Source organism: Mollisia scopiformis (genome assembly GCF_001500285.1).
Source record: "Mollisia scopiformis unplaced genomic scaffold LY89scaffold_4, whole genome shotgun sequence".
Lineage (NCBI taxonomy): Eukaryota > Fungi > Ascomycota > Leotiomycetes > Helotiales > Mollisiaceae > Mollisia > Mollisia scopiformis.
The window spans coordinates 1,332,327-1,353,212 of NW_017263584.1; the positions used below are offsets into that span (position 1 = coordinate 1,332,327).

At 48.3% G+C, this 20,886-nt stretch overlaps 10 protein-coding genes across 10 annotated transcripts; 5 read left to right on the forward strand and 5 right to left on the reverse strand.

Annotated features, from left to right (window-relative positions):
• Nucleotides 1-81: 81 nt before the first annotated feature.
• Nucleotides 82-1,207, forward strand: LY89DRAFT_704729 (uncharacterized protein). Its single transcript, XM_018217400.1, has 2 exons — nucleotides 82-607; nucleotides 657-1,207. The coding sequence occupies exons 1-2, from the start codon at nucleotides 128-130 to the stop codon at nucleotides 825-827; spliced, it is 651 nt and encodes a 216-aa protein (XP_018076347.1). The 5' UTR covers nucleotides 82-127; the 3' UTR covers nucleotides 828-1,207.
• Nucleotides 1,208-1,414: 207 nt separating this feature from the next.
• Nucleotides 1,415-2,253, reverse strand: LY89DRAFT_715000 (uncharacterized protein; the record flags this gene model as incomplete). Its single annotated transcript, XM_018218170.1, has 4 exons — nucleotides 2,104-2,253; nucleotides 1,800-2,045; nucleotides 1,721-1,749; nucleotides 1,415-1,609 (listed from the first exon to the last, which is right to left on the reverse strand). The coding sequence occupies exons 1-4, from the start codon at nucleotides 2,204-2,206 to the stop codon at nucleotides 1,415-1,417; spliced, it is 573 nt and encodes a 190-aa protein (XP_018076348.1). The 5' UTR covers nucleotides 2,207-2,253.
• Nucleotides 2,254-2,512: 259 nt separating this feature from the next.
• Nucleotides 2,513-7,445, reverse strand: LY89DRAFT_778337 (uncharacterized protein; the record flags this gene model as incomplete). The annotated part of the gene is made up of 5 exons (XM_018222203.1): nucleotides 2,513-5,692; nucleotides 5,750-6,655; nucleotides 6,701-6,995; nucleotides 7,044-7,085; nucleotides 7,134-7,445. 5 exons carry the CDS (start codon nucleotides 7,443-7,445, stop codon nucleotides 2,652-2,654), a joined length of 4,596 nt encoding a protein of 1,531 aa, XP_018076349.1. The 3' UTR covers nucleotides 2,513-2,651.
• Nucleotides 7,446-7,504: 59 nt separating this feature from the next.
• Nucleotides 7,505-9,366, reverse strand: LY89DRAFT_681339 (Snf1 protein kinase-like protein complex subunit Snf4). The gene is made up of 4 exons (XM_018214267.1): nucleotides 9,020-9,366; nucleotides 8,782-8,905; nucleotides 8,579-8,728; nucleotides 7,505-8,524 (listed from the first exon to the last, which is right to left on the reverse strand). Exons 1-4 carry the CDS (start codon nucleotides 9,227-9,229, stop codon nucleotides 7,878-7,880), a joined length of 1,131 nt encoding a protein of 376 aa, XP_018076350.1. The 5' UTR covers nucleotides 9,230-9,366; the 3' UTR covers nucleotides 7,505-7,877.
• Nucleotides 9,367-10,749: 1,383 nt separating this feature from the next.
• Nucleotides 10,750-13,071, forward strand: LY89DRAFT_768285 (vacuolar protein-like protein 8; the record flags this gene model as incomplete). The annotated part of the gene is made up of 6 exons (XM_018221779.1): nucleotides 10,750-10,836; nucleotides 10,888-11,008; nucleotides 11,167-11,280; nucleotides 11,337-11,582; nucleotides 11,634-12,383; nucleotides 12,435-13,071. Coding segments are annotated over 6 exons (1,647 nt in total), but the record flags the coding sequence as incomplete, so codon positions are not given.
• A 108-nt stretch (nucleotides 13,072-13,179) lies between these two features.
• LY89DRAFT_778340 (signal peptidase-like protein I) lies at nucleotides 13,180-14,099 on the reverse strand. The gene is made up of 2 exons (XM_018222204.1): nucleotides 13,615-14,099; nucleotides 13,180-13,564 (listed from the first exon to the last, which is right to left on the reverse strand). The coding sequence occupies exons 1-2, from the start codon at nucleotides 13,972-13,974 to the stop codon at nucleotides 13,397-13,399; spliced, it is 528 nt and encodes a 175-aa protein (XP_018076352.1). The 5' UTR covers nucleotides 13,975-14,099; the 3' UTR covers nucleotides 13,180-13,396.
• Nucleotide 14,100: 1 nt separating this feature from the next.
• Nucleotides 14,101-15,134, forward strand: LY89DRAFT_681341 (uncharacterized protein). Its single transcript, XM_018214268.1, has one exon. It carries the CDS (start codon nucleotides 14,429-14,431, stop codon nucleotides 14,909-14,911), a length of 483 nt encoding a protein of 160 aa, XP_018076353.1. The 5' UTR covers nucleotides 14,101-14,428; the 3' UTR covers nucleotides 14,912-15,134.
• LY89DRAFT_681342 (IF-2B-domain-containing protein) lies at nucleotides 15,131-17,372 on the forward strand. The gene is made up of 2 exons (XM_018214269.1): nucleotides 15,131-16,252; nucleotides 16,314-17,372. The coding sequence occupies exons 1-2, from the start codon at nucleotides 15,581-15,583 to the stop codon at nucleotides 17,172-17,174; spliced, it is 1,533 nt and encodes a 510-aa protein (XP_018076354.1). The 5' UTR covers nucleotides 15,131-15,580; the 3' UTR covers nucleotides 17,175-17,372.
• Nucleotides 17,373-17,552: 180 nt separating this feature from the next.
• LY89DRAFT_391026 (uncharacterized protein) lies at nucleotides 17,553-18,165 on the reverse strand. Its single transcript, XM_018207189.1, has 3 exons — nucleotides 17,988-18,165; nucleotides 17,653-17,932; nucleotides 17,553-17,584 (listed from the first exon to the last, which is right to left on the reverse strand). The coding sequence occupies exons 1-2, from the start codon at nucleotides 18,019-18,021 to the stop codon at nucleotides 17,709-17,711; spliced, it is 258 nt and encodes an 85-aa protein (XP_018076355.1). The 5' UTR covers nucleotides 18,022-18,165; the 3' UTR covers nucleotides 17,553-17,584; nucleotides 17,653-17,708.
• Nucleotides 18,166-18,258: 93 nt separating this feature from the next.
• Nucleotides 18,259-20,834, forward strand: LY89DRAFT_681343 (uncharacterized protein). Its single transcript, XM_018214270.1, has 3 exons — nucleotides 18,259-18,549; nucleotides 18,610-19,878; nucleotides 19,945-20,834. The coding sequence occupies exons 1-3, from the start codon at nucleotides 18,355-18,357 to the stop codon at nucleotides 20,596-20,598; spliced, it is 2,118 nt and encodes a 705-aa protein (XP_018076356.1). The 5' UTR covers nucleotides 18,259-18,354; the 3' UTR covers nucleotides 20,599-20,834.
• Nucleotides 20,835-20,886: the final 52 nt, after the last annotated feature.

Genomic DNA, 20,886 nt, shown 5'->3' on the forward strand with positions numbered 1-20,886 from the left:
GAAGTCCGTTCATGAAGGCCCCACATCGGTGGAGAAATATTGACTTTCGGCTAACCTTCCTCATGAAGTATTTTCCAACCTCAGAATAACTTCACAATTTCGCCTCGTGCTCTTCAAATAATCAGCAATGGCACAAATACCATCCATTGCCGTGCCAGGCCAGCTACTCGGCTCTATAAGTGACTATCTACCTGGTCCAGGAACGCATACGCATAATGCAAACCTCTATGCCTCTATTCTAGGCCCGGTCACGAAAACGAATCCTCCCAAGCCCACTGGACCTCAAAAACGTCTAACAAAGATCACTCCTGCTGCGCCAGGAGGCCTCCCGACCCTGTCGATCGAGAGGAGCCTCTCCACGCCGGGCGCAAATGATGGAGGTGCCAAGAAGACCGAGATTCTGCCTGAAGTAAACAGCAACGTTTTGTGCAAGGTCACCAGAATCAATCCTCGACAAGCCACCGTTTCGATCCTAGTGGTGGGCGAGACTGTCCTCGATGGAGAATGGCAGGGCGTTATTCGAGTACAAGATGTTAGAGCAACAGAGAAAGACAAAGTCAAGATATTCGAGAGCTTCAGACCTGGAGATATTGTTCGAGCTGTGGTGGTATGTTCCGTTCCTATATTTAGAGGATACAAGCTTATTGTGATACCAGATATCTCTTGGAGATCAAGCAAGTTACTATCTATCCACCGCGAGCAACCATCTAGGCGTTATCATGGCAACGAGCGAGGCGGGGAACACAATGTATCCGGTCAGTTGGAAGGAGTATAAGGATCCAGAAACAGGAGCCAGCGAGAATAGGAAGGTTGCAAAGCCATTCTGAAGGCAGATCATGAGTATTTCATGAATCTGCGACCTGTATAGCATTGGAGTTTAGGCGTTATGAGAATACCCTAAAAGTCACGGGCTTCCTCAAATTAAAAAAGTTACTCTGCTGTGATGACAGCAATATGCCATCCATATCCAGCACTTTCAAGTGCTATCGTCTCGATTGATAGAGCGCTACGAGGTGGAAAAGGGTGGACCTTAGGGCAGGTATAGACAGAATAGAGTGGCTATGGGATTTCGACAGTGATGATGAGGCAGGGGCGTGAAGAATCTAACGTCACGAACACTTGGGAGGGAGTTTGTATTAAGTTGCTTCTATGTACGGAATACGATACCTAGGTTTGCCATACTTGCAATGAAAATCCGCTTGGCAAGAAGATAGGGTGATTCGATTTTTGAATATGGTGCTGGTGCTCAATTGTCCCCTAAGCCGGACCTACGGGCTTAATCACCTGGGCATGCTTCCAGGATAACCCCGCAAGGAACTCCAATTCCAGTCTCCATCAAATTGAAGGCCAAACCCCCAAGTTCCGCTCAAGGAAGAACTTCACAAGCCCCCATCTTTCTCTTCACCACCCACCCTTATTCGCCGCCCTTCACAACATCCTTCATCTTCTTCCTCAACTTCGGCAATTTGCTCGAAGCAATCAACCCCTTCAACCCACTCCCACCCTCCTCCAACCCCTTCCCCTTCGGAGACTTAGCCCCAACCACAAAATCCCACTCCCTAATCCCCTCCGCATTTAAAACCGACTCGTTTCCTCCAAGAAGACTTTCCTGCCTCGCCGTCATAGTGTCCGCAGTGACCTTAACCCTTTGGCAGCGCTTCCATCCTTACCGTCAGCTTTTCTCTCAGGTATCCAAAGAGAGATAGAAAGAAACACTTACCAGCTCCGCTTCTAATCTCTCAATCTCCTCTAACGCCAAGTCAGTATATGCCCAATAGAAAAGCGTAAATCCAACATACCATCCCACCAAGCAATCTCCTCCTTAACCCTCGCAATCCTCTCCCTCCTCTCCCCCTCCTCCCTCTCTCCCTCCACAACCCACACCCAAATCAACAACAGATTAACCGCCACAAACAAGATCTTCGTGCCCAGGATCCCGGAGGGGCAACGCATGATTTTCTCGTAGCCCAGGAGTTGGAAGATCTTTTTGTTCAGGGCGGCGATGAAGTAGGAGAATGGGATCGCGATGAGGGTGTTGTAGAGTACTGTTTAATGTTGGTTAGTTAGTTGACAGGGGGTATCGAGAAGGGAGGGGGGACGTACTGAGGACTAGGCTTGGGTGCGTCAGATCGAAGGTTGGGCTGTTTTTTGCGCGAGCTAGAGGAAGAGGAGGTGGTGGATCGATTTCAAAGTGCTGATCGGACATGATTGATAATATCTCTTGGGCTCTGTAATCTTGCAATCGGGTTCTAGATATTCTGAAGTTGCGTTTCTGTCACGAAGATCGTTGCGAACTTGGTGTTGTGGAGCGTATCAAAAAGGAAAGTTGCGATTCCATTAGCAAGCGAGCTTGGACAGCATAAAGGACGAGTAGCTGGATTGGATCTTCTATGACGTTCATCTTCGCTGTCAGGCTCAAAGGTGAATCGCAAAAAAGTTTGCATCCTTCTTCAAGCAAACATCTTACTAAGATTGCGAGAGGAAATGGGAGAAATACTTTGTATTACACAAACCTAACTTAGAGCATCGCATAGCGCCTTTGAAACTATACTGCAAACAACAAACAAAGGCTATTCGATACGGAACTTGACCCTTTATAACATATTTGTGTCATCCTTCCATCGCTATTCATAAGCTGCTATTGACCCAGATCAAGAAACTTCCGCACCACCAAGAGCATTCATTGTCTGTTCCACCCACACACTGTACTCACTACCTGTGACAATATCCTGAACATCTCGAACTACAGTATTAGTACTATAATCCGACTCTTCCGAGCTCGCCGCTCCATCAGTTCCGTTGAAGACTTTGCGCAGTGTCTCTGTCGCAGTGAGGGAGTCCGACGGGCCATCGGTCCTCGAGGAATTAACCCTATCCGAGACTCTTGACATAGAGCTATATGCCAGTTGAGTAGACATGCTCCTCGAGGGGTTTTTGAATAAAAGCTCAAGCTGCTTCTCAGCCACTTTGGCCCTTGTCTTCCACTTCTGTAACTCTTTTTTCGCTTCCCTTAATTCTTCGCTTAGACTTCCTACGTCAAGATTCTGCCGGGCCTCAAGCTGCTGCTTGAGTTGGAGCACTTCCTCCTTCTCCGTTGCAAGTTTCTTCTCAAGTTTTTGGATCTCTAGATAAAGCAGTGAGTTGCGGCGAGTTGGGGGATGGCTTGAGATAGGACTGGTAGGATTCGAGAAAGTGTCCTTGAATGGCGATTCAGGATGGACAAACTCGGGCAAATCTTCATGTACAGAATGCCTCATACGAGCGGGAAATGCTAATTCCGAAAGTCCACGGAATTGATGGATTTTGAGCTCTCCGGCTGGACCATCTACGGCTACGACTTCGGGGTTGTCAGTAGAAGTAGCATCTTGACAAGATGGAATTCCTGTGGTATCCTCTATAGAAACTTCAGTCATTTCTCGAACAGATCGCAGTGCAGCCGGGTGCAGGAGCGAGGGAATAGGACCTTTCATCTCCGTAACAGCTTCATCGAGAGATCGGCGTATGCTTGGCGGTGGTGTTGATGTTCGACTTGTAGATCTAGCCAGTCTCTGAACGACCAAAGCAGCTGGATCGATTTTCCCGAGATCGGGAATTTGCGACGGAGTACGGCTGTTAAGGTTCGATGCAGATCCATCAAGATATCTCTGTGCAGGCTCAGCCGTCTCGGGTCTTGCTCTTGGAATCTTAGAAGGTGAAACACTGGAGGGTATAAAGGCATTTTCAACAGACTTTTGAACGGGCCTGAGAGGAGTAGCATCATCGAGGGATGATCTAAGCACCCGTTTAGGGGCTGGGATTTTCGTAGGGCTAATATTCCTTTCAACGTTCAGAGGTCTTAAGGTTGCATCAGGAGTACGACGTGATTGAGGCGTCTTCTCAGACTTCCCGGACATCTGCGACCTCGTAGGAGAAGGTGGATTGATAGTATATGGTGCTATCAAACCGTCTTGTGGTGCTTCGATCTTTCGAGAAACCTCCCGAGGAATACTTTTGGAGGTAGATTTTAATGGGGACGGAGTGCTAGGAGGCAACACCGGTGCTGAATCGCCATTGTTGTATTTCGCAACCAGAGCCGAAATCTTACTACTAGGACTTCGTGGACTTCCAGTCCTCTTCCTGGGTGTGAATTGGACGGTTCTACTGTCGAGGTTGCTCGGAGCACGGGCAGGATCTCCTTGGATTCTGGGTGTTTGACCAACATTGGTTCCTTCGTGTACGTGCCCTGAGTACGTCTTTGAAGTTGCACTCTTGTTGAAGCTGAGACTGTCATGATCTTGATTATGGTGTTGGCTGGACCTTTGTTGATTTGATTTCTCATCTGACTCCCGAGTTGTTGATTTCTCTGTTTTTCGGGGTGATCCAGGTCCATCTGAGACTTGACTCTGGTACTCAATGGTGCCACTTTGATGAACTGACAAGGAGATACCACTACCATGACCAGTGGAGACATCAGGACTTTGTGCTTGCACATCCGCAGAGTCTAACGCTTTTGCAAGCGCTGCCAATGATGCTAAATCTTCCTCGTGCGAAATCCGACTCAAAGGATCTTTGCTCAAATGCGACCTCTGTAAATCTAGATGCTTATTTCTGCGTCGTAGATTATCATCCAAAGACCTCGACACTCTTCTGTAGCCAGGAGCGGTCAAGCTATGACCTATTGGATGAGAACCTGGCTCACTGCCACCTACTCTGCGAGATGCATCAGTTTTCACTTCTCCTAAGTCTCCAGAGGATGATCTTGTGATTGTGATCTCCAATTTCGAGCGATGAGCACTAGGCGAGGAGCCCGGCAATCTGTCGAGAGGCCAAAATTTATCATCAACTTGCAAGGCCTGATGTTTGGTGTCTATTTCTGACGTCGACGACTTGATAGCTGATTTTCTGCCTTTTTTCCATTTCTTGTAAGGTGTATCTTGGGTATCATTCTTGGCTTTCTGGCGGCCAACCAGCCCATCCTCTCGTGCTTTTGCACGTTCGGCAGACTTGGTCAATTTGTTGGGCCCTTGAGCAGAGTCTGCTTTCGATTTCCGAGGTTCATCACCTGAAGTCTGGGTCGCCGAGCCTCTGAAAGTAGATGATGGTGAATGGCGCTTATGCAAAGGTGGAGTATTTGTCTTGGATGCCTTTGCAGATGATGACGCTTCGGATGTTTTCTCCCTAGTTCTATTTCTCATCTCAGTAGTTGACTTAGCAGCTGCTACCACAGAGTGTTCTCCTTTGATCTTCGTTCCTTCGTCTGATGTATTTCTTTGGTCAGTCATTTCTCTCTTCCCTGTGTGGAGTTGTCCATCTTCATCATCCACTTTTTGACGGCCTGGGTCCAACACTGAGCGATAATCGCTGGAAGGAGGTTTGTTCTCTTTGTCAGACGAACCGTTTGAAGTGTGGATTTTTTGGTGCAAAAGCTTGCCGTCTTGGTGACGGCGAGGGTACTCAAATTTCTCAACCTCTGAGAAGCTCCCACTTCTTGATCGTGGCTTGCTTTCTGACGTGCCACGATTGGCAAGGTGAGAAGAAGTGTCTTTAGGGATTTCCTCCCGGGTAGGTGCAAGGACTGTCTTTGGGGTGTGACCAGAGAGACGATGGTTGGAAGTTGCTCTCTGTTTCATCCGTTGTTTCTTGACTCTCAATATGTCAACTTGATGCAAGCGCACATCGTCGTCGGACTGAATCTCAAGCAAACCACTGGGACCTACATATATCAATCAGTACATTAATGTTCCAAAATCCGTACCAAAGTGATACTAACGTCTATTTGGGGTTGGAGACACACTTCTCTCTCTGCGCCCTAGAGGAGATCCGAATTGATCCCAATCTGGAGGCTTCCGCAAAGCAAAGGTCTCAGAAGCAGATGGCCGCAGCATCGGAGGATTTGAATTCCGCACAGCCAGACTCTGCGTGCCTGCCACAACTTTGAGAGCGCTCAAGTTCTTCATGTGGCGAACCACATCTCGCCAGTGAGTGATGAGCATCTCAGTGATACTGTTGGCAACTTTGATCTTGTCAATGTGATTGCTGAACGTAGTGCCCTCATCGCCGCTCTTAGTCTTCTTCGATCGTTCTTTTCGAGACTTTGGTGGACTGATTGGGAGCAAGATTAATCCACCATGCGGATTGACGAGTCGCACCGTATAGTCCTCTAAGAGATCACCGACCAACAAGGGCCCAAAGACTATACCGAGAGGGCCATATCCCATGAGATCAGATGTAGGCAAAGGTCTTCCACGCTCGTCTTCTCGTGGGGCTGTTTCTGCAGCGCGTCCGATCATGGAGAGAAGCCCAAACACAGCACTAATAAGCTCCCGCCGGTATTGAGATCTCAGTGTGGCGACAGCAAGAGCAATGAGTCTTGCTCGGACCTTGCTTTGCTTGGTCCTGGTCAACTCTGCATCGCCATCCAATTGAGTCTGAATTGAGATGAAAGCATTGAAGAGTGCTAAAGATCCAAGAATGCCTCCAGGTATCCCTGCAAGGAACCTTTTGAAGGCTGACGCGACATCATGTGTATCGCATCTAATGTGATCAGGAAGCGTTGGACATCGGACTGTACCAGCGATCACTTGACCCTCTTCATCCATAGAACAATAGTGATTGTACAGTGCTGCTACTGCGTTTTGAGATCCTGGAATGCGGAATACGCCTCGTGTGCTTGGCGCTATAGATACTTAGCAGATATAGTATACGGTACTGGGATATTTACCATGCTGTACAAGGAATTGAGCTGTAGCCCGGAAGCAAGTTGGCACGGACAGGCTACCTGCTGCGTACTCGGTTGGCAGATACAAAAGGCTCAGGCCGCAAAGTCGAGCAAGATCTTGCAAGTCCTTATCCTTCAATCTGTCCCTCTTCTTCATGCGAAGAGAATCACTGATACTTCGCATATGTTTCAAGTGTCGATCATTCTTTAGCCTCACACTTTGAGAAGACGAAGTTCGTCTCAGGATCTTGCGAGAAAACCAGCTGTGCTGCTTGACGGAGGAAGCAAACGAGTCGTCCTTTAGGTATTGTCAGTCTCGGTCAACAGCAAAGAGCTCAGCGCTTACATTGGGCTCGTGTTCTTCAGGCACAATCACTCGTACTCCATGCTAAAGAGCACGTCAACAGATGTCTATATTTGTAAATGGCTAATGTACCTTTCTGGCGAGACGATTGTATTCTTGCACGAAAAAAGTTCGATCATCGATTTCGTCCTGGTCGGAAACAACATCCCCGCTCGACGACGTCCAGGTGTTGCTGGTATGGCCTGCGCGGCGAGATCTTCCTTCAAGAATTGGATCTGCTAACACTTCTGCCGCCTGCTGTGGGTTATCTGTGCCATCGAATTGGTGGCTTCGAGCAGATGCTGTTGTGAATGCGGATCTTTGACGTGTATGATTTGGTCGGTTGAGCAATTCTTGAGCAATCGTTATAGAGATTGGATCTTGCACGCCATTTGTTTGAGCCATTGATAATGCTGTTGATGAAGCACGTGAAATAAGACCGGCATGATTGGGTTGCATTGTGTCGTGTAAACCTGGTTACAATATTTCTTTTTGGAGCGTATCTCGACGAGTTTTGGTTCTGTTTTTGTAAACAAAGGCAAGTGCTCGAACGTACCTGCTTAATTTGGAGTCTTGGAAGGTCGAACAGAACGAGACTTGCGGGCAGACAACAGCCATTACGATTAAAGTCTTTCGTGTTTCTGTAGAAAGGTATCGCAATGCAAAAATCAAATTAAGAGACAAGGAGTTGAAAACAACAACAGTGGTATTATCGACGAGGACCAATGAGATCTAATGACCTCGCAGCACAATATTGCTCGAGTCTCGTTCCTTACGCCATTTCGCTATGCAACGCCCCGTACCCCAGATATCCGTCAAGATCCATTCCATTTGTGCCTAGTCGTCCGTCTCGCCATGTAGAAGGACGTACTTCAAGATATCTGATAGAGAAATAACTCCCCTCAGACGATTCTCGTCGTCAATTACCACCAGCCGATGTACTCTAGATTTCCGAATGGTATCGAAAATTGAATCTAGTCTATCTTCCTCGCTGCACGTGTAAATTCCTGCAAAATCTTCGGCCCTCTTCGACAAAGCCTCGCCTACGCTGGTGGTGAGCTCATCGTAAGCACCGCCTTTAATGATCGCTATCACGTCGACTGCTTCGAAAACATTTAAAACCCTCCTCTCCTCGTCCACAATAGGGACACTTGAAATGCTGTATTTTACCATCATGTGTATGACGTCGATCACTGAGGTATCCATGCTTGCCGTCTGCAAGTCGCCGTACGTCCCGAGACCGATTTCTGAGACACTTTTCTTGAGCATTTCCGTTTCCACAACATTGACGGCAATGAACTTCAGCAGCCTGTACTGGGTTATCACACTGACAACCATCTCGCGGCCAGTTTCATCATCGATATCAACCAGAGGTATACGCCGAGCTCGAGTCTTCAGCATTTGACGACATGCTTCGTACAGAGGTCGAGTAGGATGGACAGACAACGTCTCGAGTGGTAGAACGTTGATTGCCTTTTCGATGTCTGGGTAATATTCAGCCTAATTCCTACACGGCATGAGCAAGAATGCTGTCCTACCTCTCAAGCTGCTCAAGCGAAATTGGTCTATCTGGTTGAGAGCATCTGGATTCTGCCAGTAATATTGCACAACGTTGATATAATCCGAGGTGGTCAGGAGACCAGCGAACGTAGATGTGTGGGAATCCCAGAGAGGGGCAGATACAATGCCTGACGGGATCTGTTAGTTGACACTTCGAGGGAAATGACTCTAATGAACCCACCATTTTGAAGAAGGATATTCAAGCTCTTCTTGACAAGGAGATCGGTGTTGAGGATGATTAATCGGAAGGACAGTGGGAGCACATCGTAACTGGTTCGTTTCTTGAGGAAGTCCCTGATCGCAGTCTGCGGAGTGAAAGTTCGGTCAGCCTCGTGAACCTTGCGATGTTTCTGTTCTCCCGCAGATGCAGGTTTGCGCGAAATGCTGATGCTGGACCATCAAGATCAAGGGGCACTCACCAACCCGCTTAGCTGGTCCTTGTCAACCGTGGTCAACGGTTTGTCCTGCATCGCTCGATTGTGGCCTCGGGGAAGAAGGAAAGTCGAAGGTTGGGCTATCAGAGCTGGCTCGTGACCGTACCAAGCGATGTTCGTTGGCGATGTCAAGCCTTCAACGGGATTGGGAGGCCCCGCCCGCGGCCGAGTGTCTTCAGCCGTGGTATCAGACATTTTGGTAGAGCGAGTTACATTGAAAACGGGAGCTGTTCTTGGGGCGCAAATCGAGGTATACGGACCTGCGAAGATTCTGATGCTGTGGAAGTGTAAATAAATTCAAAATTTGCGCTTATCCGATGTTTGGAGATCCTGTTCGGGCTGGTTTGAGGTAGAGATCTACGTGGGGTGAAGTTTCACGTGCGGGAGTGGGAATCTGGAGATACTTGGCAATTGATTGGCTGTATTGACTTATTACTCCGGTATCAGTTTCCTTGATTTCGTAGGAATGTTTGCCCGAGCCGATAAGATTGACAAAATGCTTGAGGGCAAGGCGGCGGGAGGAGGCTGAAGAGGTCCCAGCGTTGTCGACTCGATCTCCCACTTATCTATGCTTTAAATGCTTAGTGATTATCTCGAGAGGCATTCACTACGCCTCACGGCTTAGCTCTTCAACGTTGGAAATTTCCCAAGAAGAATGTCTCCAATGTACTCCGGATGCAGTGTTGCTAACATTTTACCCTGAGGCGAGAATAAGTAATAAGCTTGGTTTGTTGTACGTAGCTATGTGATGTGGTTGAGCCGCATTATTAGGCAACCCACTTCTTTTTCTGAGCATGCTAGAATGAATCACCGAGCTAACGCCAAAGTTTGAAAGTCGATTTGGCTGTGTACGCAACAGTGGAAGCCTGGAAGTGGCCACTTCTAAGAGTAGAAATGATAGTGGATGCTAAATACGGGGTAACATACCTAGGTAGCTAGACAGCTTGGAAATGGGATCTGTTAGATTTCACAAGTAAGAAATCGACGGCATTCACTGTAGAAATGTAGATGTAGTAAAGGAATGTTGAGACATATCTGTGCTAATTTCTATGCCACGAAGGGCTATTGAATGTCTTGCTTTGGAGACGCCTTGCTAGGATCGACCGGCTCCAGATGTACCTGACCGGGAGGGAAATTGAAATGCTTTGAATGCCCCCAACGATATTCTGGTAACGTTTCACAGTCTGCCGACACATCTACAAAATGTCTCTTGACCATCACGAAAGTCAAATCTGGGTCGTCTGATTTATCATATTTACGCATGTGACGTTGGTTGTTGATGGTTGCAGGGGAAAAGGGACCCTGTGAAATCCGGAAAGAAAATAAACGAACGTGCCTTCTTTGGCCTGACGAGGCAACTTCCGTTGTCAAGCTTCCCGTATCTCAGAGGCAAGCTCGAAGCACCTCTCTGCCAACCATTTTTGACTCGAAACTCTTTCTCTTCTTCCACCCCGCGACCTTCTCGTTAATCTCGCGCATTCGCCTTCATGACTAGGTTTTCCCTCGTACTTGCCCTTGAAACGTCCTGTTGATTTTGCTTTGTTCAACCTTCTGTGTACTCGCATTCCAACAACATTTGACCTCGACAACGCCAACTCACCAGTCCTGCGGGACCTCCATTTGAGATGGGTATCTGCGGATCCTCGTGCTGCGGAGGTACTGCATGCCATTCTCCGAGCTAGAAGCGGTATCGGGATGATGCTGATGATGATACAGGTAAATCTCGCGATGGCCTATATGAACCTGTCTTGGCGGAGAGTGAACGGGAAGCAGTTGCAGACCTACTCCAATACCTTGAAAACGTAAGAATCCTAACAGCGAGGGCGAAGTCTCAATAGCTAATCATCATACAGCGTGGCGAGACCGACTTCTTCTCCGGCGAGCCCTTACGAGCTCTGAGTACATTAGTCTTTTCTGACAATGTCGACCTCCAACGAAGTGCAAGCTTAACATTCGCCGAAATAACCGAACGAGGTACGTTTATCAGGATATCAAGCTGGGGTAGCTATTTGGAGGAGCGGATGGTTGTCTTTCGCGAAAGACGACCAGGATGACGCCCTTGAAGCTTGAGATACCTCATCTTGTGCTGGGTAGCGATAGCATATAGTTGGCAGAGGCTGACAAATTACTAGATGTTCGCGAGGTCGACCGGGACACCTTGGAACCAATACTCTTCTTGTTACAAAGCCCTGATATCGAGGTGCAGCGAGCTGCAAGTGCTGCATTGGGTAATCTAGCAGTTAACAGTAAGTTACCGCAGCTCAGAACGTTTCGGCCCCCCACAGAATCTAACCTCGTCCAGCTGAGAACAAGGTAGCTATTGTTCTATTGGGTGGCCTCACACCTCTCATTCGCCAGATGATGTCGCCAAACGTCGAAGTGCAATGTAATGCGGTTGGATGCATTACAAATTTGGCAACACACGAGGATAACAAAGCGAAAATTGCAAGATCAGGAGCATTAGGGCCTCTTACTCGCCTTGCCAAATCGAAGGATATGCGGGTCCAGAGAAATGCTACTGGAGCCCTACTCAATATGACACATTCTGGTAGAGCACTCATGTAATGCTATTGCTTAGTTAGTTGCTGATCGTGGACAGATGAGAACCGACAACAGCTTGTTAATGCAGGCGCAATACCAGTCCTTGTTCAGCTTCTCTCCTCTTCCGATGTCGACGTCCAATACTATTGCACCACAGCGCTCAGCAACATTGCCGTCGATGCGAATAATAGAAAGAAACTCGCCCAAAATGAGAATAGACTCGTGCAGTCTTTGGTCAATCTGATGGACTCATCCTCACCGAAAGTTCAATGCCAGGCTGCTTTAGCTCTTCGAAACCTGGCCTCTGATGAAAAGTATCAACTAGAGATTGTACGAGCCCGGGGTTTGGCGCCATTGCTACGACTTCTGCAATCCTCCTATCTGCCACTCATCCTCTCTGCTGTAGCATGTATCCGGAATATTTCGATCCATCCCCTTAACGAGTCTCCCATCATTGATGCTGGCTTCTTAGGACCCTTAGTGGATCTTCTTGGCTCGACGGATAATGAAGAGATTCAGTGCCATGCCATCTCTACTCTCAGAAATCTTGCGGCCAGCTCTGATCGCAACAAGGCTCTGGTTCTAGAGGCTGGTGCAGTACAGAAGTGCAAGCAACTTGTTTTGGATGTGCCTTTGAGCGTCCAGTCGGAAATGACGGCTGCTATTGCTGTTCTAGCTCTTAGTGATGAGCTCAAGACCCACCTCCTGAACCTTGGAGTTTTCGATGTCCTCATCCCTCTGACAGACTCACAAAGCATTGAGGTGCAAGGAAATAGCGCCGCAGCTCTTGGCAATCTCTCATCTAAAGGTATGACTGCCTACAATGTGGTAATGTGATATGAATGCTAATGTTTCATAGTTGGGGACTATTCTATTTTCATTCAGGATTGGACAGAGCCCAACGGAGGTATCCATGGCTATCTCAAACGTTTTCTGGCTAGCGGCGATGCTACATTCCAGCACATTGCCATCTGGACGTTACTTCAACTACTCGAGTCCGAGGACAAGAAGCTTATCAGCCTTATTGGAAAGTCGGAGGAGATAGTTCAAATGATCAAGACCATCGCCGACACTCAGGTGGAATCCGATGATGAGGGCGAAGAGGACGGCGAGGGTGAAGTCGTACAGCTCGCTCAGCGTTCTTTGCAGCTTCTCGGGCAAAATAAGCCTTCGCACATCGAAGGCTGATCCAAATGTTATGGTATAGATCTTTCTTTGGTTCTGCATTTGGGACTGGTAGGCGAGGTGTTATGGCGCATATAATACGGACATCATATTTAGTAGCGAGCATTGGAGGAGTGCGGAACGGCTTCGCGTTATTTTGATCAACGACAACATCGACGGCAAACAACTGACTCGGTGCTCTTTACGTTTCCTTCTCTGTTCTAGTCGAACCTGTTGCAATTCATACCGGACTTTCGACTCTATTCCATGTAATTAGATAGGCTTATGATATCCAAACCTTCGAATCAAAATGTATCAACGCAAGCAGCGGTCCTCATGCAATCTACTATACACCACGATGTGAGTCTTATTCAGAGTCAAGAGACACCACGCCAATGAGGAGATGGAGTCGGAAAAATTTGCATGATACTCGACTACGCAGTATTACTGGATTCAAATGGTATATTCTGACATTGGAAGCATCCTGGAGCAGGAAGCCCACAAGTTCAGCCTTAGAAAGAAGGGATTCTGGAAATATTTAAGCGCTCATAATGTTACATGGGCGATAATCATGGAAACCTATGAAAATGATTCCTTTAGAGAGGAAGACCATCAGCGCCTTGCTTTGAAACTTCTGTACAATACATCCAGAGCAAGCTATTGTACATGCTTTAGCTCATTAATCAACCATTTTCTTTCACTCCACGGTAACACCTTAGCAATGACCTTTCCTTTGATCAAAGCCATGGGCATGGGTCCAAACATTCTCGAATCCCTCGAAAAATCTAGATTATCTCCAACAACCCAACAGTGACCTCGTGGGACCTTGAAAATGTAAGAAACTGGGCGCCAAACAGATCAACAGTAGTGCCTACCTGGATCATTTGACCACTGGTTCCTGGAGAATCCCTCAACACATAATCCCCTTCGAGCCCAAGCACCGTCTTTATCACCTGGCTGCCCGGCTCCACCACGGAATCGAATTGAACCACGTCTCCAACTTTGATGCCTCTGCCGCGCCGGTAGGCTTTGGAAATAAGAACGCTGTCTCCGTAAACTTCCAAGGTGGGGAGCATGGAAGCTCCTTCACATGCGCCCATCGTAAAGCCATATTCGAGAAATACGTGACTAACGAACAACGTCTTCAAGGTCGCGCCGACGAGGAGGAAAGGATGGCCAACATATTTGTCCCGCAGATAATTGAAGGGTCGTGATAGTCTCTGGAAGACTGTCATAGCATTACTGAGATTTGAAATGGGATGGGATGGGGTTGTAAGTCATATCACGAGGTGATTTTGATGCTCCTTTTTCGGGTTGGCTTCTTCACATTTTCGCTTGGGTCAAGAGAGCTTCAGAACTTCTGCTTGTTCAAAGTCAGCTCCGACAACCAGCATTGACAATTTTCCGTACAAAATGCGCAGCTCAAGATGTGTTTTCAGCACAGCTGCAGCTTTACATCGGGTTTTCATTGCACCTATTGAACAATCTCAATTCCAATTAGCTCGTCAAACCCTCGTCCTATCTCGATCGCCGTCAAAACCCTCTCCAATCCTGCTTCCTCAACAGAGACGCACACTCGTCAACCTGACAAGAGCAGAGAAAAGCCGGCTCCCTCGAGATGACGAAATCCAGTCCTGGTCCGTAACCCTCGTGGACGAGGATGGAAAGCTGCAGGAGCCGCGGTCTACAATGGCGATTCTCGACTCGATGGACCGAAAGAAAGATTCTCTCGTTGTGGTGAAACCTGGTGAACCGGGCATTCCTCCAATATGCAAGATCATGAATAAATTGGCAATGAGGGAAGCAGAAAAAGCAAAGCGGAAATCTGAAAGGAAGGGTGGTGTTACGGTCAAGAATATGGAACTCAATTGGGCTATTGATGGGAATGATTTGGGACATCGGCTGAATAAGCTGAAAGAGTTTTTGATGAAGGGCCAGAGGGTCGAGGTTCTACTTGCGGGGAAGAAGAAAGGGAGGAAGGCTACGGAGGAGGAAGCTAAAGCTGTTATCAAAAAGATTAAGGGTGCTATGTCTGAGGTTGGGGCGAAAGAGATGAAGCCTATGGACGGAAAGATATTGGCTATGGCTACACTGTTCTTGGAGGGGAAGATTTCGAAGACGACATCTGAGGCACCAACATCACCACAAGAAGCATCAGGTGAGACGTTATGATCAACAGGAGCTAGGACGCAACTTTCTCAATCGCCTCAGGCCAAGATGACTCGACTGTGTGTATGACTCAATTGCAAACAAGCCGTATGTTCTTGCTGCGTGGCGAAGGATCTGAGAGATCATGGTTGCCTTGTGGAACATTGGGCTGTAGAGAGCAATTAGTGCCTATAATTGGAGTTCGAACTTGTATGTAGATACCATAGACACGTATTTGAAAGACAACTCACTTGTACCCCCTTATCCTACGTCGAAGGTGAACTCAGCGGCAGCTTCCGTTCCTGGCCTCGTCTGACAGGGGTGCCGAAGGACGCCAAAAAAGATAATTCCACAGCCTCACCTTCGTCCGGAATTCAAGTAAACATTGCAGCACACGAATCCAACAGATCAGCAGAGGGAAAGAAGCAATTCTCGCCACAGTCACCGATACCGAACGGTCTGAATTTATGGAATCGTCTCTTGCCCTGAAATCTTCTAACCTTCTAAGAGTGACTCACGTCAAATTTTGAAACCCCACGTTGCGGATGAATGCTATTCAGCCCAATTCGGAGTACCGGTTCAAGAGGACCATTCAGCTGTTTTGCAGCAGACTTTGTGTTTGAACTCTACAAGATATTGTTTCGCAAAGACCCTCGGAAAGACTTATGCATTGCGAGCGAACATCCTACCATAATGCCGTCGACAGACTCACCTTCAGCCGTGGAAACGTCGCAACCAGAAGTTGCTGCCCCACTGGCACAGACTCAACCGAATGGAAAAGGAAAGCAACCGGAAGGGGCTCAGCAATCATCGGCTAATACAGAGAAATCAAAGTCGAACAGCAATGGAAAGCCAGCGGGAAATGCACAGGAGACAAGTTCGACAAAGAAGCTTACGCCTGCCGAATTGAAGAAGAAAGCAAAGGAAGAGAAAGCAGCACGGAGAGCACAAACTGTTGCAGCGAAGGAGGCGGAAAGTGCACCAGCGGCTCCAGAGCTTTCCCCAGCAGGCCCATCCACAGTACCTCAACCAGCAGGAGGTACCTCGGGGTCTCAGCAGAGAGGAGATGGACAGAAGGGTTCCAGGACACAGCAAAGAACAGGAGGTCCAGTTGGTAATTCGCGGAATTTGCCTTTCCGGGGATCGCAAAAGGTTGCTGCTGCTACTGCAGCACCTGTTGTTCCAAAGAAAGAAGACAAGACGGTCGAGTTCTTCAGACATCTGTACAGACAAAGGACAACCTCGATTGCGGATGCAAGTAAAGAGGTTCATCCTGCGGTTCTAGCATTAGGCCTGCAGATGGGCAACTATACAATCTGTGGAAGCTGTGCTAGACTAGTTGCTATGCTACAGGCATTCAAGAGCGTAAGTTTATCTTGTCGTCTAACTTATGGGACTCGTAGCAAATACTAACCGACTATTCCAGGTTATCGAAGCATATACAACTCCTCCTGGTAACTCACTTACACGACATCTGACATCGCATGTCCTCTCACCCCAAATCGACTATCTGGCCTCCTGCCGTCCTATCTCAATATCTATGGGCAATGCAATTCGCTGGCTTAAGCTTGAGATCTCGAAAGTCGATGTTGATACTCCAGAAGCGGAGGCCAAGAAAGATCTCTGCGGAGCTATTGATGTCTTCCTTCAAGAGCGTGTCACTTATGCCGATAAGCTTATAGCAAAAAAAGCAGCCGGGAAGATCAAGGACGGAGATGTCATTATGACATATGCGAAGAGTAGCGTAGTACAGAGAACACTCCTTAGAGCCTTCAGCAAAGGAAAGAGATTCAAGGTTATTGTCGTTGACTCACGACCATTGCATGAAGGGAAACATCTGGCAGCAGCTTTGGTTAATCTGGGTATGGATGTCCAATATTGCTTGCTAAATGGGCTAGTTCACGTCATTCAAAATGTGACGAAGGTTTTATTGGGAGCTCATGCCATGATGAGCAATGGTCGATTGTTTGCTAGAGTGGGAACAGCTATAGTAGCTATGGAAGCCAACGAGGCTGACAAGCCAGTAATTGTCCTTTGCGAGACAATCAAGTTTACGGAGAGAGTGGCTTTGGACTCAATTGTTCACAACGAGATAGCTCCAGCTGATGAGCTTGTCACACCTGGTGGACCACTTACGAATTGGGAAGATATGAAGAAGTTGCAAATATGCAACATGATGTATGATGTCACCCCTGCCGAATACCTTCACATGATCGTCACAGAATCAGGCAATGTGCCACCAACAGCGGTACCAGTCCTGCACAGAATGGGCAACGAGAGCGGTTGAAAGAGGAGGATACCAGCACTATCTAGAGGCTGCGTTGCTGCAAAGCTAGGCAAAGGTATAAGTCATCTCGATGGGCGCACCTGTGTACGATATGTAATGAAGATATGTCGGATGCACAGTTTCACAAGGCTACTCAGCACTATGCTCAGACATTAGATTGAGCATAATTGCTCTGCTTACGAAAGTCGTTATCTCAAGAACAATCGCTCTCCAAATGTGAAAACCTGTCCATCTAAAAAGTCATCCCCTCACCACTTTCGTTAAGATAGAAATATTGGTTTATAGTAACAAAGATCGTAGTTCTCTCGAAAGGGGCTCATGTTCGGTACACCACAATCTCTACTCTGTGGTGAAGCTATGAAGCTGTGAATCCATATTGGACACACTGACAACTTACGACATTTGTGTTCCTGGGAAGGATATCCCGTTCAGAGGAACTCTTGGCCAATTGTTGATTTCATTGTGACTTTGTACATACATTCCCTTTCCCATACCGGCATTCTAAAGGTCGCATCAAAGTATCACACCCATGCCTTATGATTCTGCCTCAGCTGCCTCCCTTTCTGCCCTCCGCGCCCTCTTCTCCAATAGACTCGTTCTCCTCGCACCTAGAATCGCCTGTTGTCTCTCCTCAACGCCCATCAACCAGTATCCGAAGCTTCCTCCAACACCAGCGAACAGCGGATATGCCCATAATGACCCTCTGTTAAAGAACGGACGCATCTCAAGACCAAGTTGCCAGACACGGACGGCAAGTCCTATGGAAGAGCTCTTATTAGCTCCTTCACAGGATATCAGAGGGGGAAGACGAACCGAAACCGCCCCAGAAAAGGACCTTGTGAACCATTGTGTGTGCTTTTCTGACCAGTCGTAGCTTGTAGAACGTGTAGTCGAGCTCTCAGCTCTTTCCTGAGGTGTCCGGATGGATTGATGTGTGGATGCGTCGGCAATGGGCTGATGTACACTTTGATCTAGAAATCGAGGTCGTTTGTCAAGCTCGGATTGAGCCGGCGCTAGTCTGTATCATGTGATCTGAGTAGTCTGTGCCCTGCTCAGTCGCATTTACAAGTCTACCACTCCCAAGCTCGTGAAAGTATTGGACAACTTGCGCTCAGCATGAATCCAATCACAACCACGTCGCTCATTTGATTATTCTTACGACCATGCAATGACCACCGCAATGGCGTTCAGCAGAGATGCCCCTGCGGTGAACGGGAATACCAAAGATGCTCCAGCAAGAAAGAGATTAAAGACAACAGACTTGCCTTTAGCCAGTGCGACCAGAGCTGCCATTGAAGGTCTTGCACATACTTTCAAGAAGAAGGGAGGCTATGATTCATTGCGCAAGCAGGTTTGGGACGATTTCGAGAAGAGTGTAAGCTTTTCTACCCTGTGCAGTCGCAAAGCAACTATCTAATCAACTTTATTTACATAGGACCTCGAAGCAGAATTTACAAAGTCAGTTCTTAGCGTCGCCGAAGAAGAGCTCGAGAAAAGCCCTTCCGCCCTCTTGAAACTCGAAAGAGGCAAAGCCACACTTCTTATTGAAGGTGCCGTCGACCGAGCAGGAGTCTACCAAACAGCGGAAGCTAGGATTGATGCCTTGATTGATGCGCATGTCGAGGAGATTGAGACTGGTATCAGGGCCTTGAGACGGGAGGACATTGGCGAAGAAGCCGCCGCTGCGGAACAAGCCAGAGGTGGAAAGACAGAGGAGCAGTGGGCTGAGGAAGCCAAGAGGAAGCGGGATGCCAGGGAGAAAATCCGACAAGAGGAGAGGGACAGAGAGAAGGCAATCATTGACGAGAAGAGAAGAGAGGAGCGCGCTAAGAGGAAGGAGGCAGAGAGGAGACAAGAGGCTGATGAAGAGAGGAGAAGAGCTGATCGGGAAGCTCGCCGAAAAGCTGAGCGCGAGAGAGAGGAAGACAAACCCAGGGACCGCGATCGAGACCATGATCGAGACCGAGACCGAGATAGGGATCGAGACAGGCGTACGGACAGACGTTCTGATAGAGATCGTGGTCGCGATGATGACCGAGACGACCGGTATCGAAGACGTGAGGATGATACTTCCCGCCGAGGCTCTATTGTAGAGACGAAGGAGCATACACCAAAACTCGAGCTGTCAAAGGAGGAGAGCGAACGCTTGGAACAAGAAGCTTTGAACGACTTGCTGAAGGAAGGAAAGCGGACCTCACAACGTTCGAGACATCAATTAGAACTCGAAGTTGATGAGAGCTTGGCCCCACCACCTCGGAAAGCTATGCCAGCCTCAGCTATCAAGCCTATATCTCGAGACTCGCCGGTCAAGTCAGATGTCAAGAAAGTCCTTAATGCTCCTACTGGTCCAAAGGCAGATCTTGAGGGCTTTAAGACACCTCATCTTCCTGATAAGCGTGTTGAGGACAGTCGTGACAGGAAAAGAAGTCGAAGTCGTGACCGAGATACTGTCCGGAGATCAAGCAGAAGCAGGAGCCGTCATCGCCGAGATAGCAGAGAGAGAGACTCTCGACGAGGCAGTCGAGATCGTGATGATCGACGACCTTACGAATCGAGAGACCGAGATGACAGACGCCGCCGAGATAGCCGAGATAGACACCGAAGATCTGATAGGGATCGTTCACGCTCTCCAGATAGACGTAGGGCCAGATGGTCTCGCAGTCGTAGCCGTGAGAAGCGTGAGCGTGATGCTTCCAGAGATCGCGTAAGTGTATTCAAATCAGGGACCCCCAGGCTTACCGATACAATCAAACTTGCTAACATGTCCAAGCGTGAACTCGCTGCAAAACAATGGAAGGCAGAACAACAAGAGGCCAAAGACAAAGGCTTACCCCCTCCAGTTTGGGTTGATCGCACTGAACGGAAACATGATGACAGTCGCATAAATAGTCCTGTTTCCGCCAGAAAGCGAGAGTCCTCTCGGGACAGAGACAGAGACCGTGATCGTGACCGCACTTCTCGTGCCCGCAGCAGATCCCGTTCTCCAGTCAGACGCGGCAGCAGGATCGAGAGATCTACTAGTCCTATCAACATCGATCGTTATGTACCAGGAGCATCATCTCGCCGTCGCGAGAGCACTACTCACAAGCGAGACAGAAGCCGCAGCAGAGATCGCGATCGAGATCGAGACAGGGATAGAGATTCTCGCCGTACTCGTGATGATGACAGAACTCGCCGCAGAAGCCGTTCACGCAGTCGCAGCCGAAGGCGTGATAGAAGCAGAGATAGGTATCGTGACCGTGAACGAAAGAGAAGCCGCAGTCGAAGCCCTGATGTCAAGCGAGAGAGAAGTCATCGAAGCCGGTCTCGAGAGAAGGAACGCGAGAAGGACAGGGATAGGAGACGTGAGAGGAGTCGAAGCCGGGATAAGGAGCGTGATAGGAAGAGGGAGAGAAGTCGATCCAGGGAGTCGAGAAGAAAATAGGTATTGGAACTCATGTCATGCGATGTACGAATAAGCAAGGATACTATGGAGGTGGGATCACTAGTGGGAGGTGATGGCGTTCTGGAGCTGGTTAAGTCGAGCTGAATCGAGGTCGTTGCTTGGGTCCAGGATACTTCGGAGTCACTGGACTAAGACTATGGCAATGAAATGACTTGTACTGTATGTATTTTGTATGTGTACAGAATTGCCGTTTGAGGCACTACCATTGAAGCCCTGACTGTCGCCTTGTCTCTGTCCCTCATCTTATATACCTATGCTTGACTCAAT

What these genes read in the sequence shown, in the direction of transcription:
- LY89DRAFT_704729 (XM_018217400.1), top strand. Translation starts at nt 128, where the DNA reads ATGGCACAAATACCATCCATTGCCGTGCCAGGCCAGCTACTCGGCTCT. An exon ending in ATATTGTTCGAGCTGTGGTG is followed by an intron (nt 608 to 656) that starts GTATGTTCCGTT and finishes TTGTGATACCAG; the next exon opens with ATATCTCTTGGAGATCAAGC.
- LY89DRAFT_681339 (XM_018214267.1), bottom strand. Translation starts at nt 9,229, where the DNA reads ATGTCTGATACCACGGCTGAAGACACTCGGCCGCGGGCGGGGCCTCCC. An exon ending in GAATATCCTTCTTCAAAATG is followed by an intron (nt 8,729 to 8,781) that starts GTGGGTTCATTA and finishes AGATCCCGTCAG; the next exon opens with GCATTGTATCTGCCCCTCTC. An exon ending in TCGCTTGAGCAGCTTGAGAG is followed by an intron (nt 8,525 to 8,578) that starts GTAGGACAGCAT and finishes AATATTACCCAG; the next exon opens with ACATCGAAAAGGCAATCAAC.
- LY89DRAFT_778340 (XM_018222204.1), bottom strand. Translation starts at nt 13,974, where the DNA reads ATGACAGTCTTCCAGAGACTATCACGACCCTTCAATTATCTGCGGGAC. An exon ending in CCAGTGGTCAAATGATCCAG is followed by an intron (nt 13,565 to 13,614) that starts GTAGGCACTACT and finishes TACATTTTCAAG; the next exon opens with GTCCCACGAGGTCACTGTTG.
- LY89DRAFT_681341 (XM_018214268.1), top strand. Translation starts at nt 14,429, where the DNA reads ATGGCGATTCTCGACTCGATGGACCGAAAGAAAGATTCTCTCGTTGTG.
- LY89DRAFT_681342 (XM_018214269.1), top strand. Translation starts at nt 15,581, where the DNA reads ATGCCGTCGACAGACTCACCTTCAGCCGTGGAAACGTCGCAACCAGAA. An exon ending in TGCTACAGGCATTCAAGAGC is followed by an intron (nt 16,253 to 16,313) that starts GTAAGTTTATCT and finishes CGACTATTCCAG; the next exon opens with GTTATCGAAGCATATACAAC.
- LY89DRAFT_391026 (XM_018207189.1), bottom strand. Translation starts at nt 18,021, where the DNA reads ATGGTTCACAAGGTCCTTTTCTGGGGCGGTTTCG. An exon ending in CCTTTTCTGGGGCGGTTTCG is followed by an intron (nt 17,933 to 17,987) that starts GTTCGTCTTCCC and finishes GCTCTTCCATAG; the next exon opens with GACTTGCCGTCCGTGTCTGG.
- LY89DRAFT_681343 (XM_018214270.1), top strand. Translation starts at nt 18,355, where the DNA reads ATGGCGTTCAGCAGAGATGCCCCTGCGGTGAACGGGAATACCAAAGAT. An exon ending in GGGACGATTTCGAGAAGAGT is followed by an intron (nt 18,550 to 18,609) that starts GTAAGCTTTTCT and finishes TTATTTACATAG; the next exon opens with GACCTCGAAGCAGAATTTAC. An exon ending in GTGATGCTTCCAGAGATCGC is followed by an intron (nt 19,879 to 19,944) that starts GTAAGTGTATTC and finishes AACATGTCCAAG; the next exon opens with CGTGAACTCGCTGCAAAACA.